The 21,827-nt window shown below is 39.1% G+C and overlaps 1 protein-coding gene and 1 long non-coding RNA gene across 5 annotated transcripts in view; one reads left to right on the forward strand and one right to left on the reverse strand.

Annotated features, from left to right (window-relative positions):
- The window catches only part of LOC144212163 (uncharacterized), a 70,548-nt gene that overhangs the window by 36,854 nt on the left and 11,867 nt on the right, over positions 1 to 21,827 (reverse strand). Inside the window, exon 2 of the long non-coding RNA XR_013329723.1 lies at positions 13,148 to 13,213. This is a non-coding gene — a long non-coding RNA (uncharacterized LOC144212163). The remainder of the gene's footprint in view (positions 1 to 13,147; positions 13,214 to 21,827) is intronic.
- Positions 258 to 21,520, forward strand: gabra1 (gamma-aminobutyric acid type A receptor subunit alpha1). 4 transcript variants are annotated; one of them, XM_077739795.1, is made up of 10 exons: positions 258 to 474; positions 2,102 to 2,206; positions 6,038 to 6,135; positions 7,024 to 7,091; positions 8,280 to 8,500; positions 9,130 to 9,212; positions 10,661 to 10,804; positions 11,414 to 11,566; positions 18,105 to 18,307; positions 19,125 to 21,520. In XM_077739795.1, the coding sequence occupies exons 2-10, from the start codon at positions 2,127 to 2,129 to the stop codon at positions 19,443 to 19,445; spliced, it is 1,371 nt and encodes a 456-aa protein (XP_077595921.1). In that variant the 5' UTR covers positions 258 to 474; positions 2,102 to 2,126; the 3' UTR covers positions 19,446 to 21,520. The 4 variants fall into 4 exon arrangements, with proteins under 4 accessions (XP_077595921.1, XP_077595922.1, XP_077595920.1 ...); XM_077739796.1 differs by lacking the exon at positions 258 to 474 and adding an exon at positions 955 to 1,174 and having other exon boundaries at positions 2,105 to 2,206; XM_077739794.1 differs by lacking the exon at positions 258 to 474 and adding an exon at positions 963 to 1,174.

Here is a 21,827-nt window from a genome sequence, read left to right on the forward strand (position 1 = left end):
AATTAATCCTCAGGGCAAAAAAATGAATAAATAAATACATAAATCAAAAAATAAAAATCAACACCATTATATTATCATAATGTCATGTCGTGTGGCGTGCATTAAAAGGACGGCGATTGTGTTAGCGGTGGCATGCTGGGGTGTGGGAGGATGAAAATGTCTTCTGATTTGTAGTTTAAGTTGACGACTAGAAAAATTATAGGCTGACGGGTTGGTTGACGAGCCCGATTTTCCCTCTCCCTCCCTTGCAGATGCACGCAGCTCGGCGCGCTCAGTGTGGAGCGGCGCGACTGCAGCGGCACATTCGCTCTATTCCCTTCCACACGCTGAATATAACCACTCTCACACGCTCTGCGAATCCTTTTTTATTTTGATTTTGACGCCACTGGGTGGAAGATTGGCTGAGATTTTCTCATTTATTATTATAGCGAGAAGAAATCTGACAAGGGAGGGTCGTCACGTTGGCGTAAACTGGTGAGATGCTGTCTCTTTCTACACTCTTCAGTGTGAATCGTTCTGGATGGTATTGTGTGCGTGTGTGCATGTGTGTGTGTGTGTGGGGGGGGGGGGGGGGGGTCACCCTGTTTTTTTAGAGGTGCAAACATGCATGCCAGATGCTTAGAGGGAGAGGAGAACAGGGTTAATTACAGAAAAAAGAAAAAGGGGACATGTTATGTTATATATAGCTACAATTGCAAAGAGATTACAGCATCGGAAGTTTAATAGTGCTGCATCCAGTATGAGGGGCGGTCTCGCGTATCTGACATGGAATCCTAACATGAGTTCCTCTTTGGACGTGTTGAACGCGCAGCCCTTGCAAGGTTGAAGGAGTGTGTTCAGAGTCTTGAGGGATTTTTCGAAATGATTATTGTTCCTTTATTTTTGGGATGAGAGTTGACCGAAAGAAAGAGCGAGCGAGGGAGGCGAGATAGAGCGTGCAAGAGAGCGAGAGAGAGGGAGAGAGAGGGAGAGAGGGGGGGAGAGAAAGCGAAAGAGAGAGACCTGCATACATATCGTCCCCAGCAGCCTCCAGCTAGAATTCGTCAGATGTGAGATCACACAGGATTTACTTTCTACCCCCACCCCCCATCGTTTTTTTATTACCAGTCTGTCTTAGGGAAGATATTCAAAGTTTGAGGAGGGGATACGAGCATCTATTCCGAGCCCATCTGCTGTAAGTGTTTTATTTATTCAGCCCTTTTGGATGCGGGAAGATGAGAGTTGAGGGTTTGGAGGAGAATGTGGGAATTGGAAGATGTGTTCATTCTGGAGGAAAATGAGGACTTTGGAAGTAAAGCGTCTAAATAGATATAACGCGAGACGAGAGGTAGTAGACTGCTGGATGGAGAAAGGCAAGATTTCAGCACCATAGCCAGCGAAATCTCAGCACCATAGCCAGCGAAATTTCAGTACCATGGCCAACGAAATATCAGCACCATAGCCAGCGCCCCGAACAGCGCGCGCTTCGCTTCATTACGCACAAACCGGATCACCATGCACAGAGCAGCCTTGCAGTGATGCCATCTGCATGCTAAATCGTTAACCCAGGCACCCACGTCGATGCATGTCATATAACATTATGGCTCTATGAGAGGGGAGCATTCCATTCCTACAGGAGGTGTTATTTTAAAAAAAAAGTGTGCTGTCTCCTTTTTTTAGGGCGAGATATTCTGATTTTTATGTAATCGCAATCCGACTTGTCCTCTAAAGGATTCACTTTATATTCATCACCGATATTTTGGTCGTGCACGTTGGATCTGATTTGTAAGTAATTTGGGTAGACTGATTAAATCTTGTGTTTGCTGTCTGCATGATCTTTAACGTATCATATTAATGACAGAAGAGGAAGCAAATGCTCTTACTTTATTCGGAGAGGAAAGGATATAAGAGGAGGGGGGCAACGAGGGTTTTGATATTGCGGTACGCCGTTTGTTCACATTGTCGTTTGATGATGAGGAAGGAGGCAGTGCACAGGTGTTACTACATTGGGTCAAATAATTTAGTTGGCGGATATCCTCAGGTTGTGCCTATAATCTTTTTTTTTTTAACGTCAAGTGCGTGTGCATGCCTAACCTATGTGTGTCTCTGCTCTGACCTCCAGCAGTGAAAGGTCCTCATATTCAACTATGTGTGGACGGAGCAGCGTGGCCTCGCTGTGCCTGGGGGCTTGCTTGCTCCTTTCCAACATCGCCATGTGTGCAAAAAGGTAACGGAGAATCTTTCAAAATGTGCATGTGATGGCTAGAATTGTGTTTCGTGTGAACCATGAGCGAAATGTAGAACAAATTTCCATTTTGTCCTGGGATTTTATGTGGATGTTCTCTTTTCTTTATGGCTCGGAACAGAACAACTGTGGTTGTAAAGTAGGGCATTCCCACAAGACACCTCTATGCTTGTTATTCCATAGAGATAAGGAGATAAGGAGCCAAAATAGCTACTGTGCAGTTCGAAATGGTGTTGCATAGTCAAATGGGGAATGAATTTTGAATGTCGCAAAGGACTCGATGACCATCCCAACAAAACAAACATTCCTATGTGATCATTTTATGCGAGTCAAATGCCGAAAATGTGGTGCACGATAATGGCCGGAACTCTGTGGTTAAAAAAAGTGACAGTTGTAATTTTTTAGCTGGATATCGTCACAAGGGATGCGTGACTTGTTGAGGATCAATCAGAGCCTGCCTTGAATTATTCATAAAAAGTGTCACAGAGGCGCAGTGGACTTGAACATTGATTTATGTAAAAATGCTGCAGTCGCACGAAACAATTTACATCAGTGTTTCCAATTAAATGCAAAAATAATGCTCTGGCATGATGATTTTGTTAGGGAGTGCAAATACACTGACGTCACAAGCCTGATTTCCATTGTTTTTTACATGAGAAGACATCTCATTTAAAGACACTCAGGACCTTCCACTGCAGCATAATTATCGAGTCGCTACATAATCCAATTTGCTTTTGGATGTGTCACACAGAATTTTGAGTAGCCTGACAAAAACAAAATGTTAATTTGAACTATCTCGATGAAATGTACAGTAGCATGGAGATAAAAGGAGCGAGCAAATGTTGAGCAGCTCTGTTGCTGTCTGGGTGACCTGTAGATGGGGATGGTGCACAATGTTTTATGAAGGAGTGGGGCCCCCCTACATAATAAACCTGTACTTTTCTCTGAGCATCTTTTCTAATTTGTTTTCAAGTAATGCCTTATTTATTTTCATCGCAAGCAAGCCAGAATCCACCAAGTTTGCCCAGAATATAAATGCAAGTAAAAGCTGGATATGATAATAAAACGGTGAAAAGAAGTGCTTCATTATCGCAATGTTGGGCATAATGACCATAATTGAGCAGAGGACATAATTGTTGTGTTATAAGACCATGCTGTGCATATAATTAGACACCTTGATTCCACCTCAGGTTAAATTGGAATATTACTAGAAATGCACAGTTGTGGTATAAAAACAATGATATGTGGCTTATGTTTGACTTACATTTTTTATCTACCATTTGATTGAAAGTAGAAATTGCCAGCAGTTTTTTTATGTTTAGTTTATAGGTGGGATGTTTGATCAGAAATGCTGGGTAATATTTAATGGGCAGTAATGTTTAAGACTCCGTTCAAACAGTGAAAGTATTGAATTGAATCCCTGTCAGAAATGGTGTGGTGGAATGTTCACCTCACTGGTCCAACAGCATGTTCATTTCTGACTTGGTGCCAGTGTGAATGTGAGTGGGAATGTTTGACTGGCATCATGGATGCCCTACGACTGATGGGTGACAAGTTCAGGACGTAGGCTGCCTTTCACCACAAGTCAGCTGGGATAGCACTGCATTTTTTTTCTAAACAGAAGAATCAGTATTGTAGATTGATGCTTGCTAAAGCACTAAATTAAGGTCATTTTGAAATATTACTATACAATATTTGATTTATATGGATGTTCTGTACCTATTTGGTAGTTTGGCTCTCTCTGTAGTGTTGAATATACCAACCGGAAGTTGGTGTCAGAAAATTAGTTTAGAAGACATATGTTATAAAAACATGTTTACACAAGGTAAACAACTGGTCTAACATGAGTCCGGTAAATTTAATTGTGCCTCAGACTGATGATCACAAACTATATGTGTTCCGTTCAATCAGTTTGTGAACATATTTCACAGACAGGTAGTCCCTAGTGCATTTTAAGGGCATGATAGGAATCACATTGACTGGCAGCCAATGGAGTCCTCATGTCCGCGGTATCTCCGCTCTAGAAGTGTCAGCAAAATTATCGAAGAAAATATGAAGTAGCCACGACAAGGCAAACATGTAACTGGTCCAAAAAGAAATTTTAATCAGCAGAATTATCAATATTATTTTTTTCATTGAGTGTATAATGTAGATTGTCTCATTGGGAATGCAATGGAAGCCCCAGCAGAACTATTCAGGCTGTGGTGTTATGAGACCACACTGGCAAAATCCCAGGAATATTAAATAAAGGATTGACTGCAGAATAAATCATTGTTTAAAATACTTCTTTAGAGGTTGATGAAAAATTTTGGGAAATTAGTGGCTGCTGTGAAGTGCTTAAACCCTTTTATACAAATGAATTTGTGACAGGGTGACGTCATCTTTATTTAGAAAGCAAAATGCCCTGCAGCTCACATTCAATCAACCTCAATCCCCCAGGCTTTGACGGTGAGCCGTGTCTCACTTCACCTTTCTGGCTCAATCACCTTTTGTGACCCTCTCCCACTACCCACCACACTTTTATCCATCTGCATTCTTGCCTTCATTTTTTGTTACTTTCTTCTCTGAAGGTTATTTTCTTACCCGCTCCTACACACCAATTCCCGCCTACGACTGCCTTCCATTCCCACTTCCCTTCTGTTGTGCCGAGTCCGCTGCCGCTGCTAACTCATCTCGATGACCTCCCCCTCTCCTTGGAGCTCTTGGGCGAGAAGAGCTTGTTTCCAAACATTGGCTGTTTATTTTAGCGGAATGTGAGGTTTTGCCATTGGCATTAAAAAAAAGAGAATAGAGAGCTTATTGCCTTGCTAGAGACATCTTCCTGGTTATCAGTATAAAAACATACAGAAGGATACATACATATACTCTACCCAAGTGCTGTATATATGCAAATGCGCGTATGAGAATATTTCAGGTGCATTTGATCGAGAGAGGCTAGGTTAATATCTGAAATATTAATTCACAACTGTCAGCGACGAATGTTTAGGCTTGAAACATTTTGTTTCATGTTCAAGTCCTACCACATCCAGCAAAGCCTCAGTGGTCTGAAAGACATTGTTCAGGTTTTAATAATAGATTGCTCTTTTTCTGTGATTCTTCATACATGTGAATGGGATGTGCATTCAGCTTGATACAGCAGGCATAAAAGTGGCTTTAATGTGTGCAATCATGCCTCTCACACAGGGATAATATGGAATAATTTAGTAGGTTAGTTTTCTTTGGAGTACACTATAGATTTGTTGTAATGGCTCTGATGCATACAAAACAAAAATGTATAGAATGGCATAAACGGAAGCTTCCTGTGTGTCTACTTAGAATATTTTTCTTAGATGATCAAAAGGAGATATAAAAAGTAACATATCAACTAAATATGGCATGTAATGTAAAGTATGACGTGTTATTGGCATATCTGTTTCTTACACCTTTTGAATTCTTACATCGCCAAAAGCTTGCCTTGCTCTGACATTGCATTTTGACCTTCAAATCAAAACCCTGACATTGCATCAACGCGTTATAACATATTGAATATCAAATGTGTCTGTGCTTAAGAAAAAAATGAAATGCCAATCAAGACAAACGTTTTATAATTTGTCTTTTGTTGAGTTTTCTAACAGTGAGTCATCATATATTCTCCCATTCTTATTCCTACCTCTGCAACTACAGACATTCTTTAAATTGGTTGTCAAAGACAGGCATCACATTTCAACTCTTTTCTTTTCTACAGTTTTTGGGTATTTTTTTAATCTTTTTTGTCGCAACAGTGCCTCGCTCTCTCTGTCCATGACTTGATATGCACTTTCTCGCTTTTGGCAGCTCAACGGAAGACAGCGAGCACAACACTACAGTATTTACCAAGATCCTAGACAGCCTTCTGGACGGCTATGACAACCGCCTGAGGCCTGGACTAGGAGGTCAGTAAACAACATCACTTGAACATTAGTCACTTATTGTGATGTATGTGGCAAATACACAGTATAGACTAAAATGATGACAGTGCAATGTGGGTAAATCTATGCAAAACGATAAAAAATAGGCACTTGATCATGATTCGAGATTTGTTAGTGTGGAGCTCTTGGGAGACTTCCATATTTTTACGCATCTCCCACATTTTGCTCAATGGTTAAATGCCCCCTTGTCCAGAACATTAACGGAATGTACTCTGGTGACAAGTTCTCAAAGGCCCGAGCAGCTGGACAGAACAAGATACTTGATGCTGACACTGTGGTGATAAAGAATGTATACTATGTCTCTTACTTAATGACATGTTAAATCTATGTAGATGTGAACTATTTCAAGTACTCTCCAATGAAATAGCTGCTTTATTGTTCACTTTATTACCCAGAAACAAGGGAACTATATTGTGTGAAACACTCATTGTGTGAAGGACACAGCGGTTGGTGTTGGTGTGATACAGCAGGCATCCAAATAACACAGGAGAAGAAATGAGGGTTATGAAGTTTAAACCGCTCAAAAAATGACTTTGGAATCAAAAGAGATGGGTGAGAGGAAAATATTCCTAAAGCAAAACCCATCAAATGTTATGCAAGCAGAGTGGCTTATTTGCAGCACTGTGCAAATTTAGGGGGAGATTGAACTGTGCACATAATGGAGCAGACACTGAAGCCAATACAAGCACAAACACTTATTGACATCCAAAATAGGCCATTTTTAATGGTGCTGTTTTTGTCTGTCGAAAGTATCAGGGGCCCTAGCCAGGTGGTCTTGCATTAACAGGTTGTCAGAGGGGCTAATGAATGCCACTGATAGTCATTCACCCTGCCAATTTCCTGCTTCAACAGAGCGCGTAACTGAAGTCAAGACTGACATTTTCGTGACTAGTATCGGGCCAGTTTCGGACCATGACATGGTAAGCCTCTTTTTTTCCCGCCAGTGTAAATGTCACCATTTCCTCTTTCTCCATCCACATATGTTTCGCCATCATTTCTGAACCTAGGAGTCGTATGCAAGCCGTAAAAAATGTCTTCATGCCATAATTCATTTCACTAACTGTGATGTATTAATAAAACTGGCTCATGTGATATGTATTTGCTTGCCTCCAGTAACTAATCCTACTCAGCATTCAATAAATTCCATCCCAACCCATCTACATGTGGTGAACACCACCACTTATGTTCAACTGTATAAAGTGTAATTTACTGGAATGCAGAAATCAAAACAGTAATATTCACTAAACTTCAAATCCTTACATAAAATTTGCCTTTCATGGTCCATGGAGGATTTAGAAGAAAAATAGACTGAATGATAAGCAGGCTATTTTATGTTCTCTACTGTGTTGACGCCACTTAACCTCAACCAATCGCTTCTTTAGTGCTTGTGTGGTCCTATAAATTTGAGCGTATGTGTATATTACTTTTGACATGATCCTTGTTAATTATAAAATCTAACATGTATACCAGAAGGAGCATCCGGGGGACTAGTCCTCATGGTTTCCCCCCCTCCATTACCTTGAGTCTCTGTCACAATTCTTAGTAATTATCTCACTGAGGATGAGTGGATGGAAGAAGAGGTGTGAGCATGCTGCTCTGTAATTTTAACACACTCAATTTACTTTGCTGAGCATTTATGTGGAACCATTAAAATCTGCTCTCAGCTACAGTCATGAGCCTGCTTCAAAATCTGGTCCCCCACTTTCTTTATTGTGCACAATTTAATTGAAAATTGAAATTCCTTTGTCATGTCCTGCATTCAATTGGACATATAAAAGTTATTAAGGAAAACTAAAGATTGTTTTTTGGGTGAATGAAAGATGAATGAATAAAATCCAAAAAGGCCATAAACACTACAAGGAAGAGAACTATGCACCTCAATGCACTGCATCCTGGCTAAAGCCATTAACACGAAGAGACAACTACCAGCAGGAAAAGTAGGCCGAATCCACCATATGAAAGTCAGATTCAAACTGAGAGCTTGTCAAAGGGTAAAGGCATGATGGTGGTGTGTGTCGGTGTGGGGGGCATACTATCTTCTAGTACATGACGGTAGAAACATGCAGGGGCCGGTGTCAACTATGTGCCACCTTCTCATCTCATTGTAGGAATACACCATTGATGTATTCTTCAGACAGAGCTGGAAGGATGAAAGGTTAAAATTCAAGGGTCCAATGGCTGTGCTGCGTCTCAACAACCTCATGGCCAGCAAGATCTGGACACCAGATACTTTCTTCCATAACGGCAAGAAGTCTGTGGCTCACAACATGACCATGCCCAATAAACTATTGCGCATTACAGAAGAAGGCACACTACTCTACACTATGAGGTATTTGGCTATTATGTACTCTACTGATGCTATTTTAGTATTATTTGCAAGGGAGAAATATAGTTGCAGTATTTTCAGGATCTGGTGCAGAAACTGCATATACTTTTGGACCATAATGCATCAACATTTGGTGACAAACTTAAGTTACGACTGATTAAAGTGAGAAAAATACTATGTAAATTAGATTTTTTTCCCCCTCAACTTTCAAAGCTTGTGAAAGTTCATTGAGGATGGCAAAAGTAGATGAAATCAGCCAAGCTTAATGCAGTACACATAGCATATGCTTTAGTCTTTTGTATACTAGCTAAGGATTGCAAAACATTTATTTAGCATGTTTACTGGCAGGGGGAGGAGAAAGCTGTGTTGCTGTCACAGATGAGCGAGATGAGGGGACGGATGGAAGATTAGTATGTCACGGGTGGCCTGACATGCTGTTTTTTCTTGCAAGCTGTCAGAAAGGAAAAGCTCTAGGGGGGAAAAAAAGAACCTTTCTGTGGTTCTGAGAGAACTATGCAGTATGACAGGTTACCTCTGATAGACTGGAATTAAAGAAAAATATCCTGTTCCTGGTGGCACACTGAGTTTACGTTTCTTTTAATAATCTGTTCATGTCTGTGTGGTGGCTTTAGGCTGACTGTGAGAGCAGAATGTCCCATGCACCTTGAAGACTTCCCAATGGACGCCCATGCCTGCCCACTCAAGTTTGGCAGCTGTAAGTGCTCCCTGGTGTCTATACAAACAACATATACATATTTATAAAAAACTGTGATTGAATTGGGGGTCAGTATTGTATATATGAATTCAATTCAACTTGCTTCATCAATTGGCTTCTTGAGTTCTAGTAGCAACATCTTGAATTTCAGGAAAGCAATTGCAGGAAAGTCACTATTCTCAGCCTTTTGTCTCATTTGAGTCACAGCAAAAAAAAAATGCAGACGTCACGCATATATTATCTAACCACACGGCTATAACAATGGGTACACAGCCAGAGCCATCTCCAACTTCATCAAGATTCAGAAAAAAAGGCACATGGTGAAACAAGTGCGCTTTTTTTTAAGCATCTCGGAAACACCACTTTTGCAGAAACTGCGTTTCAAAAAAATGCTACAAATATATAGGGACTCCCTCCCCCTACACATTTAGACAAAAATGAAATCCTTTGCTATAACAACGAGCAAATTTAAAAAGCCCGGTTGCCTCCATCCCAGCTTCTTTTGGATGACCTAGTTAACGGAAAAGCTCGAGAAACATCAACGAGAATACACGCCGGCTCATGTCTCGATTCGAAGGATGATAAGCAGTATAGAAAACGAAGTAATCATGATCTCATGTTGTCCGTGCACTCACATCTCATCCAACTGGAAGCATGACCGATAAGGGAGGACAACACGACAGCAGATGTTCTCCCAGAGGAAGTGTCCGCTAAGGCCCCCGCGGTCTCCTTCGACCCTGCCAGGCCATGCAAGTCCCTGCCAGACGCTGGCAGGCAAGCGACATGCAGACTTGTGTTTATCTAAGGCAGCGCTCTTTGAAAAATTTCCAACGTGTCACACCAGCTGCTTCCAGCTGACAACTATATAATCCTATACCTTTCCATTCTGCTTGAAGAAGGCATAAGTACAGTAATAGAATGAGGGAGGTTGGAAAAGAGAATGGCCAATATGAGAAAGGATGCACACTCCCGTTCCAATTTGTCAGACAGATGCAGAGCCTGAGCGGGAGGATGCGTCCTCGGCCGACACTCGCCAACCCCCACGTTCTCTTTAAATTGAATCCACTCCCTAAATATTTCAGTGTTTAGCTCTCTGCCTTCTGCTGCAGTCTGCAGTGGGACCATCTTTTCCTCAGCACTGGTCGAGCCACACTGCAGTCTTGACAGGTTGGTTGGCCAGAGGCAAGAAAATACTGACTTGGCTCTTTTAAGGTCAGGCCATCCTGTTAGGCTAGTGTGTGCGTTTGTGTTGCTTTTAAAGTTGGAAGATGACACAATGTGACATGACATCGAATTAAAGAAATGGTCAGGTTATGAAGGGGAAACAACATGGATCTGGATATACTTGAAACAAGCAGATTAAATCTACACATTGTACTACGTAGCTGTTAAATACAGACAGTTTTTGGAATACGGATAAAGAAATGATGATTCTTATCCCCTTACAGATGCCTACACTCGAGCTGAAGTAGTGTACGTATGGACCAAAGGAGTTGATCAGTCTGTGGTCGTAGCAGATGACGGTTCAAGGTTAAACCAGTATGATCTGATGGGACAGAGCGTGGCTTCTGGAGTGGTGCAATCCAGCACAGGTATATTTTTATGGATTTCATTGCACACTACGAGGCTGTTATCACACTTGTCTGGTTTAATTAGTGAAAACTAACTTTAGCAAGAAGGCTTAGAATCATGTCTGATAGGTGTGAAAGCTGTCGTCTAAACCCCTGCGCGAAACAAAACAGCAGCCTGAATTAATGCAAGGAAAATGTGTGTTTACTTGGCAACTTCTGATTAAAAAACAAAACAACAACTATGTTATAGGGAAATGTTATACAAGAAAATGAGTGAAATTTGTATCAAAGTGGCAATTATTATTTGTTTTTCTTTGACATGGTCACATCTGTCGTACTTTTTTGTCATCACTGCCCAAACAATATTTTAAGGATGTACTAAAATTGAACAAATTGGTTCTGCCATTGTCAGATGCACCTATCCATCACTTTACCAAAATGAAAGGCAGTGTCCTAGATTTGGAATTGTCCTACTGTCCTTGGCATCACATGTTTGTCCATTGATACCATTAAAAAATTGCCACACATGCCAATCACCTGCAGATGTTGATAAATTGAAATCATACTGTTCGCTAAGTGATCCTTAATCCAATATGGTGTCCTTGACATTACGTTGTATACGTTTCAAAGGCGAGTACGTGGTGATGACGACCCACTTCCATTTGAAGAGGAAAATTGGCTACTTTGTGATCCAGACCTATCTACCCTGCATCATGACAGTCATCCTCTCACAGGTCTCCTTCTGGCTCAACAGAGAATCCGTCCCAGCCAGGACTGTGTTTGGTTAGTACGTCTATTCCTTCATTATTACATTCATTCATTCATTCTCGAGTAGAATGAAACACAAAAAGGTCAACGAAATTAAGTGTTTGGACATTAGCGGTGACCACCACTCAGATATGCCTAGCACATTGTGACTTCCTGGAGTCTTTGGCGGTTGCCTGGCAACTCACTTCTATCGATCTTCTTCATCTGTCTCTCAGCACCGAATCCAATCAGCATATTCCTTCCCGTCCTCTAACCATTCGCCTTTGAGCATACGTTCACATCTTTGCGCTTATCTTTGAATTGCATATTAAAGCCACAATGCGACAAGTTATTTCTATTCTATTTCATTCTGCTCCAATAAGGGCAAAAGAGCTTTAATCAGTAGGGCTAGCTGCAGTGAAATTCCAAGCAAAACGCTCTGTGGTGTTTAAGCCACAAGCGTGTGTGTGTGTGTTGGCGTTGGAGCGCGTGTATCTGTCTGTCACACTCGGTTCTTACATAACATTAGCCAAAAGGGAAGCTCTTGCTTGCTAGTCTGCAGCATGCTCCGTAACACAGCAGCAGGCGGAATGTCCTTGAGTTACCTCCGCGACACTCCTTTTCGTCTATTTTCTATTCCATTCCCTCTCTTTCTTTCTCGTCAGTGTTTCCCTTGGCCCACTTTCACCAGAACATGATGCAAACACCTGATTTTGCAGCTCTTCTGCAATGCTTAAAAAGGCCAATGTGTTCCAGTATATGAGGATGTGTTGCTGTGTGTACGTATGTGCCGACTACCTATTGCTGTCATGAGTGTTGAGGAGAGAGTGAGGGTGGCCCAGATTAGATTTAAACATCCCAAAAAATCTAGGTCATTCATGTGGGTGTTCTGCATGTAATCACTGCTGGGTTTTTGCACAACTGAATAGCATTTGGGCTAAGGCAGCAGATAAAAAAAAAAACTATGCATACACACAGTATATTTAAACACACATTTCCTACAGCACACAGAGAGGGTCATTTGGGTAATTATGATGCACTAACTGAGATGAAAAATAATGTGCACAATTAAAGGATTCAATCGAGAAAATTAATCAATAAAAAAGACAATTCTGGTTTATGATGTTGTTAAGAGATAATTGGAATTTAAATGTAAACGAAGAAGCAATTACACAGTAACCTAATATTAGTAAAATCTCAACGTATCAGTCAGTATTATAACACAGCCAATGCAAATTGGCAATCAATGTATTTATATCTTGCATGAAATAAAAAATCTTAATGACTTTTGCAAAGTGGAATGCACCAATCAGCAATTCAGCAAAGTGAAATATAATATGTTAAATATGAATAAAGAAACTGGCAATGAAGTCAAAAGCTTTGAATGTGCAAAAAGCGAATATACCAGTACATTTGATAAACCAGTCAAAACAGGTTTCATTCTCAGATTTTACATAAAACAAGTTGCAGTTAAGTATGTTAGAGTGCAGGAGGCAATAAGTGCTGCGTTAATCTATTTTTCATTTGCATTCCAGTAATTCGCATAGCTGTATGCATTCATGATTTAAGCTACCAAAAGTAAAGTTCTGTCAAACATGAAAAGAAACAAGTACTTACGGTTTTAATGTCTTGCACTGGTTTTGCTCATGGCCAAGCATGGTGAAGCCAGACAGAATTTTCTCTCTGATAAAAGAGGAAAAAATGAATTGAGCGTCACTTGTGCAACAATAGATACATTTAACCATTGATTAAGATTTTAAAAGCATTACGTTTTGATGTCAAACACCAATGTGTGAGCTTCAAACACTCCCTGCCTTCAAATACCAACTTTTAAAACCTGAATGGCAATTATAACAGCACATTCTTGCGAATCAGTCATTTTAATCGTCAAAAACATTATTATTTTCCCCCCTTTGGCAGGTATGCAAAACAAAGCTAAACAAAATATGCTAAAATGTACAAACCATTGTTATTCTGAGCATACTCTGCCTCAGATTTCCACAATTTATCAAAGTATGCACCACTGCTAAGCTTAATTTGTGCTCTGTGATCAGATGTGTCCAACAAGGCTCATTAATGTGATCAAATGCAGCGGGGAAAACATGATTTAAATCATGTGACGTGATGAGAAAGCACGTTTTCACTAAATCCAGCTAAAGGCAATTTCCAAACACAGCAGTAGGAAGTCTTATCGTATTTACTGCAATATTGCACCAGAAAACATTGCATATACTAAATACAAAAGGCGTTTATCATTTTTTTCTTTTTTTTTACTCATTAGGACATGTTTGAAAATGCAACCACATTTTATATCTTAGAGATTTTGGACATGGTCATATACTGTTCTTTGTTGGCATAAAGGTCCAGGGATAATAGGAACTTGTTAGGGTGGCACATTACCTTGAAAGTACATTTAGTATTTTAGCCTCTATGTAGTAGGCTTGTATATGTATGAGGGTGACAGTGAGTTTTTTTTTAAATAGCACATGTGCACAAGAGTGTGCTCATGAATTTCCCATTATGACCGAACAACCCCTGCAAAGTGTGAGGCTAACAGATCTCAGGAGGGTGAGTCAAGTATGCAATGGCAACATAATTTCAGAGGGAACATGCTAACAGTTTTGGTGCACTGGGACCTAATTGGATATCCACTGCCTAATTTTTTTATGATTACCAGAGCCCATTGTGGCATCTTAGTTTAATGCATTGATTGCACAAAGCCATAGATGATGAAAATGAGATGTTTATCCTTATGTATATCTATACTTTCTTATTAAAATATGATGAAGCAGATCTCCTGCCATTAGAATTTAAACAAGGGGCGCAATGTCTTACACCTTACACACATCTCTTTTTAACATACAGAATAAGTAGTCAATTATGGTACTTATTCACATTTTAACCTCTGTGAAGCCTTTGTTATAAACCAGAAAAAAAGGGCTATTGTGCCAAGAGCGTGAGTGTTCTATTTCTCACTGTCCCTTTGACCTCTTTCCACATTTTGGTTGTCATGTTTAATTGGTGACACACTCAGTCAAATTACATTTAGTGGCAAATATTTGCCCAGAACCGGCGGCGCGGAGAACAGTGACGAGCGTAGCCATTTTTCTCCAAATGTCCTCTCTCACCCATAGAGATTTGTTCTGTGTGGCTGCTATCCACTTACAGAGTGGAGATTAACTGAACACTGTCATTTCAAGGGTATGCCATCAAATGCTCAGGGACAGAACCCAACCTGGAAACAAATATCGGTACCATCAGTAATTAACATCCTGAATTCAAGTGTCACAGTTGTGTATACAATACAGATCACTGTTTGATATGGGACATGTTAACACTCAGCCCACGATGCACATGCTTGGAAGTTGCTCGACGGTTCTGCACCAAGAGAAGTGCCGGATAACAGATTTGTGGGTGAAAGTGCACTTTTAATCCTCCACCTAAATTTCATCTAAATATCTGTAGATTTGTTTCCCCATTCATAATGCATGATGTTTGACTATTGCTAATTTCACTATGGCAGTCACTATAGCAGTGAAGCAAACACTGTTTTATCAAGTTATTAAGTTTTTGAAATGGTGGATAGGTTATGCTTTATTGTGTCTCATGCAATTTGTGCATTGAATGCATTTTATTAGCAAATCATCAATGTTCTTTATATATTTTGTAGTGACCTAAATTTGCACCTATACACTACTCACTTTTTAGAGAAAAAAATGTTGGACAGGACCCTTCTAGATAAGAAACACAGGTTTCTTAAGCTTAGCAAGGTTGTGTCAGAAACCGTTTAAATGGAATAATGTTATCTGCACCTACTTTTGATTCTTTTCCGGCCTGTAGTCAAACTTGTCCTTGCCTAAAGCAGCAACTAGAATTATTGTTTTCACCTTTTTACTCATCACCTCAACCCCTTAAATTACTTTTGTCATGAAATCTCTGTTGAGATTTGACATTCTCTATGTCTAGGACATCTACAACTTACCCAGACCGATAAAAATAATAATTTGAAGATTTGGCTAACAATGATAGTGTTGTGTTATATGGGCACACTTGTCAAGATAGTGGAAATACAAGTGTGAGGCAAAATGCTTTTGTCAACGAATGTCATGACCTCAATATTCATGGCAACCTGTCCCTAATAACGATGTATAGCGCATACACAAGTGATAAAGGACACAGACACTATTTTAGAATACATCACATACATTATATCAGTAAAGCAGTGTAAAATTCAATCAAGAAAAGCACAACAAAAGTGACATTTCTGATTATTTTTGCCTGCCGACAAAAAAGACAACGGAGCACTACTTGTTTCCATGACAACAGAACTAGTCAAAACTCGTAAAATATATATGGGTGCCTTTTTTTATGAGTACTTGTGTAATACCCAGTGGCACTGCCTGAATCTTCCCCCACAAAATTAAATGATTTACTGTGAAAACGCAGACTGACGACATTCTGCGGACACCTACTGATGTGTGCACCTGCCTCCTATGCACCCCCACGCACTACCTAATATGCATACCCAGCAGGCTCTCGGTCACCTCCACCGGGCGTACGCATTTATTTCCAAGGCCACTAATGTCCCAGTTTAAACACATTATCCATCCATCTATTAAATGCGTGCGGAAACAATAGATAAGTGGTGGCGCTGTGCTCTACCTGGCAAAACCATTAGCACACATGATTGTTGGCAAAGGAGCTTAGTGCTGGATGGGCGCCAGTTGAAAATGCTTTGGCACTCTCTCTTCATGAGCTCTGGCAACAAAGTGACTCTTAAGAAAAAGTGACAAAACAAGCATTCACTCACATTGCACCTGTTTGAATAATTACAAGATGTTTTTGCTGTTGTTTATTGCTAGATGGATTACTGTAGGCAAAAGAATAACAAAATACACTCTCCATTAGCAAAGGATTTTTTTTTTTACAATTTAGTGTCGTAGACGAGCCTCAATATAGCCTAGAAAACCAATAAAAATTGTAATGACTCTAAAATGCATTGGTGATGTAGGAGATGAAAATCGAGAAAGCTAATATTAAGACGTGGAAACTCAGAACCGAGAAGTGAGCTGCATCAGTCCTATCTTAGTCTACAACAGCTCCGTAATGATTATAACAAAAAGAGGGACATAATTGTTTAGTCTCACATGAATGACTAAAAGCCCAGCGGGTCCTTAGCAAAAGAAGCGGAATGCCGAGTTGGGATTTTCTCTTTTAAAGTTTATTTGTTAGTATTGTATCTTACTGCTCACTTTTGAAAGGGCACCAAACAAAACTTCAAGTTTCCTGAGGTATATAAGCCCAGGAAATATGCTTCTAATTACTGTTATAAAGAATAACTATTATATAAGGTTATTTTTAATCAACGGAGATTATATGATTTGCTTTAGATTTAGAAAAATGACCAAACATTCAGTATACATTGCAGAAAACTAAATAAATAACATTGACCTACTTAGACTTGTAATGAATGTGATAAATGCATGACCACGCACCCTCACACCTGCTACGCAAATGTCATAAATCCATCAGAGGCGTCCTTGTTTTGTTCTGGTTAAATGACTAATCAGTTATTTGGCGCTGACTAATGAGAACATCATACTCATGCTTTATGCTTCATGTCACAAGTAAAGCTAAAAGAATGTGAAGGATGAGGGTAGCATGATTCATTCATTTACCACTTGTGTCGTCAGAATTGGTGGAGACAACACATAAAATAAAAATGGCAGTGCATCAAACTGTTTGTGTTTTTTGCAGATATTTGCTTCATTGTCATTAGTGGGGGTTGGGCCATCTGAAGCTGCTACTAATAAGAATAAACTATTAATTGCAAACACAGATCTTAAAATGGCAATTATAAAAAAAATGCAGTGACTATAAATCAAGCTCCAATTAAAATGGTTAGTAAATGCAAACAATGACATGAGTAAAGAGATTTGCCAGGGATACTGCAAGCAGGTAACAAAAAAGTTAACATTCACAATGTGTATTATAAATAAAATGGTCAGTTTAAGAAAAATAGAGTAGTATGCTTAGTTAAAGGCTCAAGATGTGTCGCATAGAGCTTGATCAAATGTTGTTTTCCCCCAGTACAGGTTTATTAAAAGTATATCTCAAGGCATTTCATGCCATATAGCAAGTCTCAGCGTGCAGGATGTGGTTCTACCAGTCTGTTTTGCATGCGTGCTATTCATCAAGCGCGGTATCCCTTTGGACAACCGCATGTTGCGGCTGCATCTGGGGAGATCTCCACCTTTGCGAGTCTATTAAAAGAACAAGCTGCACGAATGCGCATCTGCTCCCATAGATTAATACAATTGCTTGGCGAGCCCACTTGATATATAGAATATTCTAGTAGAAAAGCTATTACTTCATATTGTAATAAATTGCAGTAGTGGTAACCAGGTCCTTCTCAACTAAACACAGTCCTTGAGACATTTTCAATATTTAAGAAAATAAATCAATATGCTGAAATTGTGCAAAGACAAGACCCAAAGGCCTGATTCTGATTCAGATCATGTTACGTATTCCATCATTAGTTCCACTCATTGCTTTTGGCTTTTTGGTCCTACAGGAGTAACCACTGTCCTGACCATGACCACTCTCAGTATCAGCGCCAGGAATTCGCTCCCCAAAGTGGCCTACGCCACGGCTATGGATTGGTTCATTGCCGTGTGCTACGCATTCGTCTTCTCGGCCCTCATTGAGTTTGCCACCGTCAACTACTTCACCAAGAGGGGATACGCCTGGGATGGAAAAAGCGTTGTGCCAGAGAAGGTATTTGAGATATATTACTTTCATTTTAAGCAGATCCTGGGGCTGATTGAATCATGGGGATTGTGTATAAGTTAATAATAGAGCATATGGCACCATAAATTATCCTCATTTCTCGTGTCTTAATCTCCACTTCACCAAAATTTGTCACCTGAGTTTAGATTGGCTTTCCGAATGGTGTCAAATGTGTGAGTCCAGCAGAGAAGTACATCGGAATTTTCTTCTTCCTTTTTTTTTTTGCTCACAGGGCAGTTAGCACTTAACTGCTGTGGGAGCAGCAGCAGGAGGGGGAAACATTTAGTTGTCATCTCAGAGAAAATTCAATTTGTGTAACATGACATGGACATTAATAGTTTAATGTTTGTCTTATGCTTTCTGCTCCACTTGTCCGTGTGCAGCATTTAGCAGTGAAATGCTGCTTCTGAGGGCAATTTTTTTTTTGTATGGCCTTATTGATTTATATGAATCATTAAGTTGGCGATGATGCAATTTCAGCACGGACTATTATTCACCTTCATGGAAGAAATATTTCTACATTGCTCTAATACGCCACATGATGCAAGTATATTTTTCCCCTCTAATGTTTTGCAGTATTTAGTAAAATGGACAACTTAACAATGACAAAGCATTCCTATCATGGTGCAATTTCTAATTGAATATATTCTGCCAACATAAGTAAAATGCTTTTAGAGTGCCGTTCAGAGGAACCAGATAACTTAAGAGTTTTTTTAATGCAGAAAATTAGGTTTGAGTTTCATCTGCGATCCTGCATAGCAATCTTAATGACTCCACTCTATTTTTCCTTCACAAACCAAATCAGCAAAAGAAGAAGAAGGAGTCCATGTTAAAAAAGAACAACACAACAGCATACCCGGCTGCCACTGCTACAGCCTTCGCTCCCAACATTGCCAGGGACCCTGGCTTGGCCACCATTGCCAAAAGCGCTCCCCCACCTCCAACTGAGCCCAAGGAGGAGCCAAAGCCCAAGCCCCCAGAGGCCAAGAAGACCTTTAACAGCGTGAGCAAGATAGACAGGATCGCCAGAATAGCCTTCCCTCTGCTCTTTGGAACCTTTAACTTGGTCTACTGGGCCACCTACTTGAATAAGAAGCCCAAACTGCAAGGGATGAATCCACACTAATCCGTTGTTCGCTTCTTTTCAATTCAACCTGTATAACTTTCATTTTCTTTGGTATTCCTCAAAAGAACAAAAACAAAAAACAAAAAAAAAGAAAATGTGTTTCTTTTCAGACAAATATGATGTCCATGCTGGTTTGAATTCCCAGTCGTTGCATTGCTTCTGTTTATCTACATTTTGAAGATTGAGAGAAAACAACAGAGGAGAAAAAAAAAGACAGTGTTGTTGTTCAGATGTGGGATGACGCTTTTAAAAAAAAAATGCTACGGTAAATATATAGCCAAGAGGAGATGCTATTCTAAATACAAAGAGTCCAATCTTGTCTTGGGCTTTTTTTCTTTGTACATTGTATATTTTCTTATTTTACAGGGTTCCGCTTGTAATCTTTGCAGCGATAGTCTCTAGTGTTATCACCATTTGAGATAGAGATAAATAGAATACAGTGGTTTTGATGAGGGAGACACCAAAAAAAAATGTATTCCATCTGCTCTGCAGTCTGCAACAACCTGTAACTAACTGCCCAATATACCTGCACTGTTGCAACAAATGTTCACCTGTAAGTAACAGAGGCTTGGCAAAGTACAAAATGACAAATAAGTAATGATAACTGTGACGTCTATTGTATGAAACAGCTAGAGTCGAGCCCTTTTGTAATGACACCACTGTTCTATTTATTACCGTATTTCCACAAATAGTATCTGAGGCTTTTCTACTTAACTGCAAATTGGGGAGCCGTCCAATGGAATTGATACATTAATGTTTGTACAAAATTGAATGGGGAAAACAACCACATTGGACTGTTGTTGAGAACAACTCAGGCTGAAACACATACTGTAAAGCATGGATATACACAAAAATGTGGAGCAATCAAACGTCAGTTAGAACGCTAATTGTTGTTTAAAGACAACTCCACCTGTGCACATAGGATCAACTTAAACTCACTTGGCAACCTGATAATATACAGAAAGATGCCATATTAATATATAAATAAAAAACGGGAAAAATTAATCAAAAGAGTCTGTTTACGGGTTGGGGTAGGTGCTGCTGTTCTGGTTGGCAATGGAGTCTAAATAAGTTGAACAGTTGTTTATTGTCTGCATATCTAGTAATAGTACAAGCACCACTATTTGGGGAAATATGTTATATACATCGATGTTGTCCCATTTGGACATGTTTTTATTGCGTCGACTTCTTAAGATTACTCGTAAAGATTACATTTTACACTTGTGTGCCCTAAAAGAAAACACATAAAACCTGGTAAACTAGTTGGAAGAGCAACTTGTAAGGTCAACATGATCAAAACTCTGGTCAAGTTTTTAAACGCACGGTGAATTATTGGTTGAATGCTGAAATATATTAGGTTGTTAAAAAAATAGATTGAACATTCATCATTTTTAATAGTGTCATTCTTGTTGATAAGCCAAATTCTATGAATTGTTTTCCAATTCAAGGATATTTATTTGCATTATTCCACGATAAAACATTCAACCAAGAAACAAGCTGGAACTTCAAATACGGCCTGGGTACGAATAGTTTTGAGCTAAGGGACTATACGGTTGTTTTTGCCATGTCTCTGTGGCTACCACGGTATCGGTGAGATGAATTCAAAATCCTTTCACCATTTCTTAGTCTGGTCAGCAGATTGTATCCATCGTGCTATTATAGAATGCATTATCTTATTAGCGTATTGATGGTAATAACGGATATGACACTATACACAAATATATGATTTATATTGCTTTAAAAGCTCAGGCCATTAAGATCCCACACAAATCAAATCCTGCTTGCTTCTTTGATTGATTTTTTTTCTTAAAAACACATGAAAAGCAGCATGCATGTACAAGTATATGCATGGGGGGCATCCTTACAACATCACTATTGCCATTGACTGAAGGCTTCCATTCCTCTAAAACGTCCAAAAGACTTCTGTTAGCTGTTTTTCCTAGTTTAGTGGGATTTCTGCAACAGCAATAAAACACATCTCAGTGCACACACCATTCATTTATAGACAAACTATATTTTTATATATATATATATATATATATATATATATATATATATATATATATATATATATATATATATATATATATATATATATATATATATATATATATATATAGATAGATAGATATATATATATATATATATATATAGATATATATATATATATATATATATATATATATATATATATATATATATATATATATATATATATATATATATATATATATATATATATATATATATATATATATATACATACAAACCAATCATCTCTGCTTAAAAGTAAAATATTTAAAAAATATTTCTGTTTCAAAGCATCTGTAAATATATTCTGAGATGTCTATATTATGTTGGAATAACTAAAGAGTATGTTTA

Source organism: Stigmatopora nigra, chromosome 19 (assembly GCF_051989575.1).
Source record: "Stigmatopora nigra isolate UIUO_SnigA chromosome 19, RoL_Snig_1.1, whole genome shotgun sequence".
Lineage (NCBI taxonomy): Eukaryota > Metazoa > Chordata > Actinopteri > Syngnathiformes > Syngnathidae > Stigmatopora > Stigmatopora nigra.

Excerpts from the sequence above, each read along its gene's own strand:
- gabra1 (XM_077739795.1), top strand. The coding sequence starts at position 2,127 with ATGTGTGGACGGAGCAGCGTGGCCTCGCTGTGCCTGGGGGCTTGCTTG. Across the intron at positions 9,213-10,660 it reads CCCACTCAAGTTTGGCAGCT|ATGCCTACACTCGAGCTGAA; the intron begins GTAAGTGCTCCC and ends ATCCCCTTACAG. Across the intron at positions 11,567-18,104 it reads CCCAGCCAGGACTGTGTTTG|GAGTAACCACTGTCCTGACC; the intron begins GTTAGTACGTCT and ends TTGGTCCTACAG.